Source organism: Sapajus apella, unplaced genomic scaffold (assembly GCF_009761245.1).
Source record: "Sapajus apella isolate SASKATOON/1434 unplaced genomic scaffold, GSC_monkey_1.0 scaffold185, whole genome shotgun sequence".
Taxonomy (NCBI): Eukaryota; Metazoa; Chordata; class Mammalia; order Primates; family Cebidae; genus Sapajus; species Sapajus apella.
Window position 1 is genome coordinate 200,211 of NW_022437125.1, and position 13,311 is coordinate 213,521.

At 52.2% G+C, this 13,311-nt stretch overlaps 1 protein-coding gene across 2 annotated transcripts in view; it reads left to right on the top strand.

Annotated features, from left to right (window-relative positions):
- Nucleotides 1–1,602: 1,602 nt before the first annotated feature.
- The window catches only part of CPAMD8 (C3 and PZP like alpha-2-macroglobulin domain containing 8), a 117,985-nt gene continuing 106,276 nt past the window's right edge, over nucleotides 1,603–13,311 (top strand). For both annotated transcript variants that reach the window (XM_032268715.1, XM_032268713.1), the window contains exons 1-5: nucleotides 1,603–1,869; nucleotides 6,243–6,394; nucleotides 8,263–8,285; nucleotides 10,215–10,380; nucleotides 10,460–10,512. In XM_032268715.1, the coding sequence (XP_032124606.1) occupies nucleotides 1,778–1,869; nucleotides 6,243–6,394; nucleotides 8,263–8,285; nucleotides 10,215–10,380; nucleotides 10,460–10,512 (486 nt within the window). In that variant the 5' untranslated portion in view covers nucleotides 1,603–1,777. The remainder of the gene's footprint in view (nucleotides 1,870–6,242; nucleotides 6,395–8,262; nucleotides 8,286–10,214; nucleotides 10,381–10,459; nucleotides 10,513–13,311) is intronic.

Genomic DNA, 13,311 nt, shown 5'->3' on the forward strand with positions numbered 1-13,311 from the left:
CCTCAGATGATACGCCTACCTTGGCCCCCCAAAGGGCTGGGATTACAGGCATGGGCCACCTCTCCCAGCGTGCAAGATTTTTGCACCTCCATGTGAGTTTAGCAGCCTGCTTGGGGCTGGCTTGGTCTGAGCTTGGAGGCAGGAGAGACGGCTATCCAGCCCACTCCAGCCACCGTTGGCTACGTCCCCTCTAGGGGACTGCGCTCAGTGGCAGCAGGTTCTGTATGTCCCAGCCCAGGGGTCCTCATTGCTGTCCCAGGACTTGGTGCTGCCTGGGTGATCAGTGCCAGGTCCAAAGGCTGTGGAAGGGGCTTCGAAGTCCCCAGAAGCCTCACATACCTAGGGGCAGGGAGGGGGAAAGAGAAGCTTCCCTGGAGTTTCCCGGAAGGATCAGGAGTTGGACTGTCGAAGGAGGCAGCTAGTGGAAGTCAGAGATTAGGCAGAAGCCAGCAGTGGAGTGAGAACAGGGTGTTCGAGAAACCCGGCTGAGGTCTCTTCCATCAAAGACAGAGCCTGGATTTGGTCTGAAAAACGGGAAGCCCTGGCTGGGTGTGGTGGCTCACATCTGTAATCCCAGCACTTTGGGAGGCTGAGGAAGGAGGAGCATTTGAGCCCAGCGTTCAAGACCAGCCTGGGCAACATAGAGTGACCCCGTTTCTAACAAAAATACAAAAATTAGCTGGGTGTGGGATTGCACCTGTAGGCCCAGCTACTCTCCAGGAGTTTGAAGCTCTAGTGAGCCGTGATTGCACCACGAAATTCCTGCCTGGGCAACAGAGCAAACCTCTGGTCTCAAAACATAAAAATAAAACGTAAAATAAACAGGGAGCCCCGAGGATTCCGGGCAGGAGAGGGTGTGGTCAGCACTGGAATTTTAGAAAAAAGGCAGCCGGTAGCTGGGGGAAGGAGGCTCCCCACTGGAGGGAGGGGGTCCAGGATTTGGACGTGGTATAGGACGTGAGCCCGCTAGTGGGACCTAGGACAGCAGGACCGTCCCTGAGGTGGGCGCACGGGGAGGGGCAGGAGGGGACCCTGCTCTTGGAGAGAAAGGGGTTGCCCGTCCACCCCCCGCTGGATGAGAGGGGAAGGGGGACTCTGAGGCCCAGAGAGGGAGGGGACCGGCTCAAGGGATTTGCGAACAGTGGGGTGGGGGAGCGGGGAGAAGTGAGCGGGCCCTGTGGATCCGGGTTGAGGGCTGCGTCCAGACCCAGCGGTCCCGGGGGAGGGGGCCACAACGGGCGGCTGGGGAGGGAGGGAAGGAAAGGCCAGGGAGGGGCAGGTTCCGAGTGGACGCCGGGTGGAGAGGGGAGGGAGAGTGCGGGCAGTGGGGGGTCGGGTCCGAGGAGGGGCTGGTGGGGAGGGGGGAATCCGGGGACGAATCCGGGGAGGGGACGAGGAGGCGGGTTCCGGGGGAGTCGGGCAAGGCCCGGGTGGGTCCTGGGAGTGAGTCGGGGGACGATCCCGGGAAGGGAGCGGGCAGGGTCGGGGTCTGGAGATGGGCGGAGCAGGCGTCCCGGGAGGGCGCGTCCGGGAGCGGGGCGAGCTGGGCGAGCGGGGCGGGCCCGGAGACGAGGTGGGTCCGGGGAGGGGGCTGGCCCCAGGCTGCCCCAGCTTGGCCGGGCGCGGAGTGGGGCGCGTGGCGCCGGGCGCACGGCGCGGGGGCTGCGAACAAAGGGCCCCCGGCGGCGACGCGGGGACAGCAGCGCTCGGACCCTGGCCCTGGCCCAGCCCTGGCCCGGCCCCCTCCCCGGGCGCGGCGCCCCCACGGAGCGGAAAAATGAGCGGCGCCCTGCTCTGGCCGTGGCTCTCGCTCCTGCTCCTGCTGCTGTCGGCGCGGAACGCCGTGCGCGCTGCGCAGCCCCAGGCCCCGTGAGTATCCCCCGGCGACAGAGGAGGTCGGTCGCCTCCGGGGGTGGGGGTTGCGGGGACTGGCTCAGAGAGTGGCAGCGACCTGTCCAAGGCCACACAGCCTCCTCGCTGGGCTGGACCTGGCGTCTTGTTCCTGAATCGTTTTGGGGAGGGTAGCCCTGAGGTTTCCAAAGTGGCTGGGTGGAGGTACAGGGACTCCCCAAAGCTAAAGGCGCCGAGGTCAGCTCCCCGCCCCACCTCGCCCCCTTCGTGTGACCCGGGCTGTCATCTTGGGTGGCGATTTCCAGTTGTCCAAGGCACGAAGGTAAGAGGTGCGCCTTGGCTGAGAAGTGGGAGGAGAGTCCGAAGGGTAAGTTTCCCGTGGGTGGGCGTGGTGAGGGGGAAGGAAGTGTTTGTTTTGCTTCCACATTTTTCTAGAGGTTTGCTTGCAGGCTTCTGGTGGGTTCACTGCGGGCGGGGAGAAGGTGAATTAACTAGCTGCTGGGGAGAACCTCTCCTAAACTGGCTTCACAGGGAACATTTCTAAACTTGGCAAGTTCGGGTGAGCTCCGCAGGGCTGCGGGTTCAGGGGGGCTGCCCTGGTCTGCACAAGCCCAGCCTTTTAGTCCAGCTGGGCGTTTAGGAGGCGGCTTGTTCAAGCAGCCCTTGTTTAGGAGTTTCCAGAAAATCGGTAGGCAGTGACACTAGGTGGGTGTCCTTATTTGCAATGAGTACTTGGTCCTTGCTGGTCACAGTTTTAAAAGCAAGACAGCCGACCACTCTCTGAACATCCAGACTTTCCTCTCCTGGGCTTCGTGAAATCGGAACCCTGCAAATTTTCATCCTGATGCTTCTTGCAAAACTGGCATTCCTTAGAATAGTGGTCCTCAGCCCTGGGGGGATTTTTGTCTCCCTGAGGTCACTGGGGAATGTCTGCAGGTATTTTTGGTTGTCACAGCTAGGGGGAGGCATTTGTTGTTGGCATCAAGTGGATACAGGCCAGGAGTGCTGGTAAACAGCCTGCGATGCGCAGGTCAGCTTCTACTGCAAGGATTGACCGGCCCCACGTGAGAGACCTTGCCTCCAATGAGACACTGTGCCTCATACAATAACTGAGTAAGTTACAGGTCTCTCCATTGCAGACGTTTTTTTTTTTGTTTGTTTGTTTGTGTTTGTTTTTGTTTTTTTGAGACGGAGTTCTCCTGTTGCCCAGGCTGCAGTGCAAAGGTGATTGGCTCACTGCAACCTCCGCCTCCTGGGTTCAAGCGATTCTCCTGCCTCAGCCTCCTAAATAGCTGGGATTACAGGTGCATGCCACCATGCCTGGCTAATTTTTTGTAGTTTTAGTAGAGATGGGGTTTCACCATGTTGGCCAGGCTGGTCTCGAACTCCTGACCTCAGGTAATCCACCTGCCGCGGCCTCCCAAAGTGCTGAGAATACAGGCATGAGCCACTGCACCTGGCCCGTTGCAGAGTTTTAAACAGTACTCGAGCGTGTTTGCCTCTGACTGAAGTCACCCTGGGATTTTACTATCTGTTAAATGACATGGAATCCCTGTGCCGAGAGACACACTAGGGAAGAGAAGTCCCCAAATGACCAACCTGGGATTCCAGATTAGCTGGCCTCTAAGACAGGGACATGGTTCACCCAGCCTAAAGGATCCCATTTTAGGAACAACTCTGGATGCCCACTTCTGGGACCTGAGAGGTTTCTGCATGAGCAATCTCTGATCGCAGAAAACAGCATAGATTTGCAGTTGTAAGAGCAATTCTGTGTACACTGACCTGGACATCATTTTCCCCAATCTGGGACCTTCTGAGACCAGCAGGATGAGAAGCTAGTGTTGGCTCAGATGCTAGGGGGTGGGTCAGGTGTGATAGGGAATGGCTGGCCAGCATCCCAACAGCTGGAAACAGCTGCAACTTCTGAATATCAGGGACACTTAATTTGGTGATGTCAGGTTCTCCGGGCAGTTTTAGGAAGACTCAAACCCGTATTGTTAGGACTTTCAAAGGTGACCAAGCAAAATGAACACGTTTCTCACACTGTCTTCTACACTCACCATGTGCTGTATGTGAGGCCCGTCTAAGCTCTAGGGATCAGCTGGGAACCAGACAGAAAGAGTATGTCCTTTCAAAAGGATGCCACATTCCTGTGCTGGAGCAGGAAGGACACCTGCAAACCCAGGGTCATTGCATGTCCTGGTCAGTGCTGGAGTTATGTAGTACACAGCACATACCTAGGGTCTTGCAAACTCCAGTGGGTCCTGGAATTGGATGGCACATATGTAATCCCAGGGGACTGAACTCTGGTAATTATTCAAGGCAGATGGAGCACAGTGTGATCCTAAGGTCAGTGGACACTGTGGCCAGGGCTGCAGTAAACAACCCAAAGCCATTTTTTGTGTGCATGAAACAACACAAACCCATTGCGTCTTTTAAGATGTAACATGCTTAATGGTGTTTTCATGAAGTTCGCTTTATCTTTTGTGGATCATACTTTTGCTATTTTACCCAAGGAATCTGCCTGTTCTAAGCACACTATGACTTTCTCCTTTGTTTTCTTCTAGTGCTTCTACAAATTTTACTTCTTCAATTTAGATCTGTTCCTAAGATTAATTTTGAGTTAATGTGATTGCATGATGTGAGGTAATGGTCTCAATTCATCTTTTTGCATGTAGATGTTGCGTTTTTCCAGACACAATATTGAGGCCAGGTTTAGTGGGCCTGTAATCCCAGCACTTTGGGAGGCCAAGGTGGGCAGATCACGTGAGGTCAGGAGTTCAAGACCAGCCTGGCCAACATGGTGGAACCCTGTCTCTACCAAAAATACAAAAATTAGCCGGGTGTGGTGGCATACGCCTGTAGTCCCAGCTATTCTGCAGGCTGAGGCAGGAGAATCCCTCGTACCTGGGAAGTGAAGGGTGCAGTGAGCTGAGATCACACCACAGCACTTCAGCCTTGGTAACAGAGCAAGACTCAGGCTCAATTAAAAATAAATAAAAACAGAAAATATTGAAATGAAATGTCTCCTAATCTCATTGCCTGGTCCAATTTCCCCCTTTACTCTATTTTCTTCTGATTTCCATCGTTCTACATGGTTGCCATCATGGTGCCTTTGCTACACTGCTCTTGGCGATTTCCGGCACATGGTAAGCATTTCATGAGGTTACAGGGCCTTTGTTATTTTCCATGGAAGGCTGTAGATACTGGGAGGCAGGAGCTCAGGTGGGGAGGACCTGGGACCCTAGGTCAGATCCCCTGAGGACCCCCTGGCACCCTCTCCTGCCTGACTGTGTGGTCTGGTGCATGTTCTTATCCATCTGAAGCAGCAACTTCCCATCAGGAAAGTGGGGGTAAGGTCTTCCTCCCACAGATGACTTTATAGTCAATCAGAATATTTTAGGAAAGAGAGGCCTGCTTTGATTCCATTGTTTTCAGAGCTCTTTCTGTTTGAGGGCCTATAGTTTGTGTTCAGGGTTTATTCCTAAGATGAATGTGGCACAGAAGCCCTTTGTTTCTTTTTATTGGGCTCTGGAGCCTGGCTGCCTGGGTTAGAATCCTGGCCTGTCACTGTTGGGGCTGGTGACCTGGCTTCTCTGGGGCTTCCTTTCTGCCTCTGCGTCCTTTCTGAGTCTCTGAATAGAGCTGACGTCAGCCCTTCTCCCGGTGGCGGGGGAGGTGGGTGCACTGTGAAGATGAGGCAGGATCCTGCTGGTTACCTGGCTTGTGGAGGAGAGTATTTCAGACAGTGGGCATGACATGTGCAAAGGTCCTGGGCCAGAAGGGCTGGGCGCGGTGGCTCATGCCTGTAATCCCAGAACTTTGGGAGGCTGAGGAGGGTGGATTGTTTGAGGTCAGGAGTTCGAGATCATCCTGGCCAATGTGGCGAAACCCTATCTCTACTAAAAATTACAAAAATTAGCTGGGTGTAGTGGCAGACACCTGTAATCCCAGCTACTTGGGAGGCTGAGCCACAAGAATCCCTTGAGCCCAGGAGAAGGAGGTTGCAGTGAGCTGAGATCACACTGCTGCACTCCAGCCCTGGGGGACAGAGTGAGACTCCATCTCCAAAAGAAAACAAAAAAAAGGTCCTGGGGCAGAAGGAATTAGCTGAGCAAACAGGCTGGAGGCTGGAATACAGAGTAAGAGAGGGCGTGTGGTGTCGAAACATGAGGCCAGTTGCTTACCCAGTACAGGGACTTCAGAGGTGAATGAGCCAATCCCCGGCCTCAGGAACTGACGGGGGGCACAGACTCCTAGAGCATTAGTGCCAGCCAGGTGTGGTCAGGAAAAGGCAGGAGTCTGCCAGGGGAGAGCCCTGACCTAGCCGTGGCAGCAGCGAGGCTGGGGGCTGGAGGTGAGAGCTTCACCTCGGTTCTCCTTTCCTGCAGGGGCTACTTGATCGCAGCTCCCTCTGTTTTCCGTGCGGGCGTGGAGGAAGTCATCAGTGTGACCATCTTTAACTCTCCGAGGGAAGTCATGGTCCAGGCTCAGTTGGTGGCCCAGGGTGAGCCGGTGGTGCAGAGCCAGGGGGCCATCCTGGGTAAGTCTCCTTGGGTGCCAGACCGGGGCTTCTCCTTGTTTTGCAAAATGGAGCCACTCGCTGGCCTTCAAGGCTGGGGCAGTGTGGGTGTTGCCTTGCTTTCCTTCTGCCCCGTATCCCCAGGGGCATGAGAGGGAGGGATCGGGGAGGACAGGTTGCATTCTCCTCATTTTACAGATGGAGAGAGTAAGGCCCAGGAATGGGCAGCTCAGCTCACAATTCCTCAGTGGCTCTGGTTCTGTGGGTGCAGATCTGGGCAGAGCGGGGCACCCAGCTGTGTCAGGTTTGACCGGAGGTGGGACAGGGGAGCTGGAGGTGATCACGTAACCCCCTCTGACCTTTTGTGGAGTCTCCAGCACACCTGAATCATTAGACCTGGGCTCACAGGCCTGTTACTAAGTGGAGCGCAGGCCCTCAGCCAGCCTCTCCCCCTCACTCCTTGGTCAAATGCAGATAACAACAGCCTCAAGATGGTGAATGGGGTCCCTGGTTCAGAAAGCTGTGGTCTCCCAGGGGAGGTCTCATTCCTCATGCAGAGGATGATGGCAGCTACAGGAGACACAGGCAATGTTAGTGGCCCCAAGGCCAGTGAAGCAGCACTTGTCTCCTGGGGAAGTCTGGTCGGAGAAGATGCAAATGTGGAAGCTTCTAGAATCTTCTAGAAGCCCTTCTATCCTAGAAGAAGCAGGTACTCCTGACTTGGGTGGCTAACCAAGGGAAACCCAACATCAATTGGCTTCTGCAACCATTTACGGTCTCTCATAACTAGAAAGAAAGTCCAGGCTGGGTGCAGTGGCTCACGCCTGTGATCCCAGCTCTTTGGGAGGCCCAGACGGGTGGATCACCTGAGGTCGGGAGTTTGAGACTAGCCTGACTAACATGGAGAAACCCCCTCTCTACTAAAAATACACAGTTAGCTGGGCATGGTGGTACATGCCTGTAATCACAGCTACCCAGGAGGCTGAAGCAGGAGAATCGCCTGGGAGGCGGAGGTTGTGATGAGCGGAGACCGCACCATTGCACTGGAGCCTGGGCAACAAGAACGAAACTCCTCAAAAAAAAAAAAAAAAAAAAAAGGTCCACTGCTATTGCTGGCATGCTTCTGTCCTAACTCCTGATGCAGCCGAGTCTCCCCTTAAGATCACTGGGAGCACCAGTTTCCCAGGATGGCTGGATAAAGTCCCAGGATTCCCTCCGATTGGCCTATCCTGGGTCATGTGCTCAACCTGAACCAATCATTGTGACCAGAGGGGAAGGCCTAGGAAGATTGGCTCAGAGCCCCAGGAATGTGGATGGAAAGCTTAGGAGCCACGTGGACTGAGTGGTGGGCAGGTAGCTTGCCTAAGGAAAGTGAGGATCTGTTAGCAGGAAATGGGATAATGGTTGCTGGGAGGCAAAAATAATAGATACCTAATTGAGCCAGAAACCTAGTACAGTACCACAAATGATTCAGTGTGGGTACCAGAGTGAGGTGATGGGAGATCAGTCAGGTCCACTGGGGACCTCAGTCCCCTCTTCTTTCTCTGCACTCCTCCTTGTTCCTCTCCCCTGGTGTTTTCCCATTACTCCCCTCACAGCTTACTTTGGGCAGGAGCCAGGGGTGAAGTAAATCAAACACAGACAGGCCAGCTTTCCCCTGAATAGCTCAGCTCTGTTCATCCCCTCTGGGCTTGTGCCAGCTTGGAGGAAACCTTTGGCTTCTGCCAATCCCAGCCTGGCCCGGGCCAGGCCAGCGTGACCCAGGCTGTGTTTGTCCACATGAAACCCCTCTGGGTTAAGAAAGTTTGTGGTTTGTGGGACAGCAGCTCACAGGAGGCAGGGAAACACAGCTCTTGATTTAACTTTTCTCATTTTATTTTCATTTTTAGATAAAGGGACAATCAAACTCAAGGTAAGCTGTCAATTTTTAGAAAATTATAAACCTGACCTTGGAAATAAAGAATTGAATGGGAATAGAACAAGAGAAATGGCGTATGTTTCAAGAAAAGTCATTTTTAAACAGGAGAGGTAAAAAACGAATAATGAGGCTGGGTGCCATGCTCACACCTGTAATCCCAGCTCGTTGGGAGGCCGAGGTGGGTGTACCCTTTGAGCCCAAGAGTTCAAGGCCAGCCTGAAAAACATGGTGAAACCCCATCTCCACACACAAAAAAGCCAGGTGTGGTGGTGCATGCCTGTGATCCCAACCACTTGGGAGGCTGAGTGGGAGGATTGCATGAGGCTGCAGTGAGCTATGATTGCATCACTGCACTCCAGCCTGGGGCAACAGAGTGAAATCCTTTTTTTTTGTTTGTTTGTTTGTTTTTTTAAAAAAAAGGTGGCCAGGCACGGTGGCTCACGCCTGTAATCCCAGCACTTTGCGAGGCCGAGGTGGGCAGATCACCTGAGGTCGGGAGTTCGAGACCAGCCTGACCAACATGGAGAAACCCCATCTCTACTAAAAATACAAAATTAGCTGCTCATGGTGGTGCATGCCTGTAATCCCAGCTACTTGGGAGGCTGAGACAGGAGAATCGCTTGAACCTGGGAGACGGAGGTTGTGGTGAACTGAGATCATACCACTGTACTCCAGCCTGGGCGACAAGAACGAAACTCCATCTGAAAAAAAAAAAAAGAAATTAAAAAAAGGAGAAATCAACTGATAAGCCAGTTTTCATACTTTTCACTTTTTCATGTTTTCCGTAAATTCTTGTTCAGGCACATACATTTTCTTTGAATAGTTTCAGTTAAAGGATGCACACCACTGGCGGGCATGGCGGCTTCACGCCTGTAATCCTGGCAATGTGGGAGGCTCAGGTGGGTGGATCACTTGAGTTCAGGAGTTTCAGACCAGCCTGGCCAACATGGTGAAACGCCGTCTCTACTAAAAATGTAAAAATTAGCCAGGCATAGTGGCGGGCACCTGTAATCCCTGCTACTCAGGAGGCTGAGGCAGGAGAATTGCTTGAACCCGAGGGGCAGAGGTTGCAGTGAGCCAAGATCGAGCCACATACTCCAGCCTGGGCGACAGGGGAAACTCCGTCTCAAAAAAAAAAACAAAAACAAAAACAACCACACACCATGGTGTCTCCTATTCTCTCTGATCACATTGTTGTAAACGGCTTCCACGTTTTTAAGTCTCTATAATTGGAATTTCCATCTTATTGTAAACAACACCCTATTACACCCCTCTTAAATATTAATTTACTAAGCCCCCAGCTTCTTCAGGTTAGATTTTTTTTAGATTGTTTTCAGTGTTTTTTTTTTTTTAATGAAGTCTCGCTCTGTCACCCCGGCTAGAGTGCAGTGGTACAATCACAGCTCACTGCAGCCTCCACCCCTGAGTATCACTTGAGGTCGGGAGTTTGAGACCAGCCTGGGCAACATGGTGAAACCCCGTCTCTACTAAAAATACAAACAATTAGCCAGGTATGGTGGCAGGCATCTGTAATCTCAAGAATCACTTGAGTCGGGGAGGCAGAGGTTGCAGTGAGCTGAGATTATGCCACTACACTCCAGCCTGGGCAACAGAGCGAGACCTTGTCTCAAAAAAAAAAAAAAAAAAATAGATATTTGGGGCAGTTTGTGGGGGGCGGGGGGTGTCCTGTGCTCTGTAAGATGTTGAGTGGCCTCTCTTGTCCTCTCTCAAATGACAGTAGCAACCACCACCCCCAAGGCTATGACACCCCAAAATATCTCCAGAAACTGCCACGTGTCCCCTGGGGGGCACAGTTGCCCTGGGAGTGAGTTCCCCCAGTAGAGACCTCCAAACTCCTTTCCCAGTGTCTTGGCCCATTCCTGGGTGACATCCTTGTCCCAAAGCTCCTTCCTCTGCCCGCAGGTGCCTACAGGCCTCCAGGGCCAGGCACTTTTGAAAGTGTGGGGCCGTGGCCGGCAGGCGGAGGAGGGGCCCCTCTTTCACAACCAGACCTCGGTGACCGTGGACGGCCGGGGCGCTTCTGTGTTCATCCAGACGGACAAGCCTGTGTACAGACCCCAGCACCGAGGTGGGTGGCCAGCATGGACGGACGCGGGGCGGGCCCGCCGTGGTCTGGAGGTGTCACACACCTCTCTTCTTTCTTCTAGTGCTCATAAGCATCTTCACCGTCTCCCCAGACCTGAGGCCCATCAGCGAGAAGGTGAGATCAGCTTCTAAAAGCGTGGACCCGGGCTCACCCACTTGGGACCACCTGGCCAGGGCCACCATCGGAACGTGGCCTTTCTGTCCAGACCTTCTCTTTTCTCTTTCCTTTCATGGTTCCCTGCCCCTGGAGAACCCCAGGGAGCTGGTGGGTATCCCTTTCCTACTGCCCCTCAACAAGGAGTGCCTTTGAGGTCTTTAGGTAGCCCTGGACTGCCGCTTAAATTCTATTTTTTTTTTTTTTTTTCCAAGACCAAGTCTCTTGCCTTATTGCCCAGGCTGGAATTCAGGGCTGCGATTTCGGTTCACTGCAACCTCTGCCTCTTGGGTTCAAGTGATTCTCCTGCCTCAGCCTCTTGAGTAGCTGGGATTACAGGCGCCTGCCACTACACCCAGCTGATTTTTTGTGTTTTTAGTAGAGGTGGGGTTTCACCATGTTGGCCAGGCTAGCCTCCATCTCCTGACCTCGAGTGATCTGCCCACCTCAACCTCCCAAAGTTTTGGGATTATAGGTATGAGCCACTGCACCCAGCCTGACTATTGTTTAAATGTAAATTCTAATAGTCATGCATTTATTAACTTTCATTATAAAATATGGCCTGGCAGGGTGGCTCACACCTGTAAGCCCTTTCGGGAGGCTGAGACGGAAGGATAACTTTAGGCCAGGGCACAAGACCAGCCTGGGCAACATAGAAAGACCTCGTGTATACAAAATTTTTTTTAAAAAATTGGCAGGGCACAGTGGTACGTACCTGTAGTCCCAGCTATGTGGGATGTTGAGGTGTAAGGTCACCTGAGACCAGGAGTTCGAAACCGCAATGAACCTTGATCACACCAACTTCACTCCAGCCTGGGCAGCAGAGCAAGACCTTGTCTCTAAAAAAAGAAAAAAGGCCGGGCATGGTGGCTCACGCCTGTAATCCCAGCACTTTGGGAGGCCGAAGAGGGTGGATCACAAGGTCAGGAGATTGAAACCATCCTGGCTAGCATGGTGAAATCCGTCTCTACTAAAAATACAAAATATTAGCCGGGTGTGGTGGCGTGCGCCTGTAGTCCCAGCTACTCGGGAGGCTGAGGCAGGAGAATGACTTGAACCCGGGAGGCGGAGGTTGCAGTAAGCCGAGATCATCCACTGCACTCCAGCCTGGGCAACAGAGCAAGACTTAGACTCAAAAAAAAAAGAAAGAAAGAAAACATTACTGCCGCATCAAACTTATCCTTTCTCCTTTGAATTAAATACATTAACACAAAAAAGGCATGCATCTTTTTCTTTTTTTTTTTTTTTTTTTGAGATGAGGTCTCACTCTGTATGATCTTGGCTCACTGCAACCTCTGCTTCCTGGGCTCAATTGATCCTTCCACCTCAGCCCCCCAAGCAGTTGGGATTACAGGTGTGCACCACCACGCCCAGCTAAGTTTTGCATTTTTAGAAGAGATGGGGTTTTACTGTGTTGCCCAGGCTGGTCTCAAACTCCTGGGTTCAAGTAATTCTCCCACCTCAGCCTCCCAAAATGCTGGGATTACAGGTGTGAGTCACCACGCCCAGCTTCAGATCTTTTAACTTTTTATTTGGAGCAATGCTATAGAACGGTGTCCTTCATTCAGCCCAGGAACCAGTGAACTTTCTGTAAAGGGCCAGAGAGTAAATATTTAGGCTCTGTGGAGCAGACCGATTCTAGTTGCAACTGCTGAGATCTGCCATTGCCACACAAAGGCAACCATAGACAATATGTAAATGAATGGACATGAATGGGTGCCAATAAAGTTTTATTGACAAAAACAAGTAGAGGGCCAGATTTGGCTAAGGGGTGCAGTAGTTCTGACCTGGAGTAGTAGTTCTCAAACTGGAGCGTATGTTAATATCATCTGATAGGTTTGTTCACACACAGGTTACAGGACCTCTGTCCACAGTTTTTGATTCGGGAGGTCTAGGGAGGGACCCTAAAACATGTGTTTTTAAAGTTCCTGGTTGAGTATTCTTATGATGGTGTGGCGAACACACTCTGAGAACCATGGAACTAGAGTTGCCAATTACAAGTTTACAAATTTAACAAAACCTACATTTTGCTACATTTATGTACTTTTTTTTTTTTTGAAAGGGAGTTTTGCTCTTGTTGCCCAGGCTGGAGAGCAACGAGGCGATCTCGGCTCACTGAAACCTCTGCCTCCTGGGTTCAAGCAATTCTCCAGCCTCATCCTCTCGAGTAGCTGGGATTGCACCACCAATTTTTTGTACTTTTAGTCGAGATGGGGTTTCACCGTTTTGGCCAGGCTGGTTTCAAACTCTTGACCTCAGGTGATCCACCCATCTCGGCCTCCTGAAGTGCTAGGATTACAGTCATGAGCCACCGTGCCTTATTTATAGGCTTTCTGTCCAGTGCTCTCTCTCTCTCTGTATATGTGTATATACTTATAAAATTATTTTAATTATAAATCATTTGAGAATAACTTACAGATATTGTGCCTCTGTGGCCCTGAACACTTGGCCTGCGTCGTTTAAGAGCAAGGATGTTCTCTTATACAACTAAAGGACAATCATCACATTTAAAAATTTTGAGGCTGGGCACAGTGGCTCACATCTGTAATCCCAGCCCTTTGGGAGGCTGAGGTGGGAGGATCACTTGAGGCCAGGAGTCTGAGACCAATCTGCGCAACAGCAAAATTGTCTTGACATAACGTTAAAATAATAAAAATTAGCCGAGCATGGTGGCATGCACTGGTGGTCCCAGCTACTTGGGAGGCTGAGTCAGGAGGATCCCTTGAGCCCAGCCTGGGCAACAAAGCACAACCCTGTCTT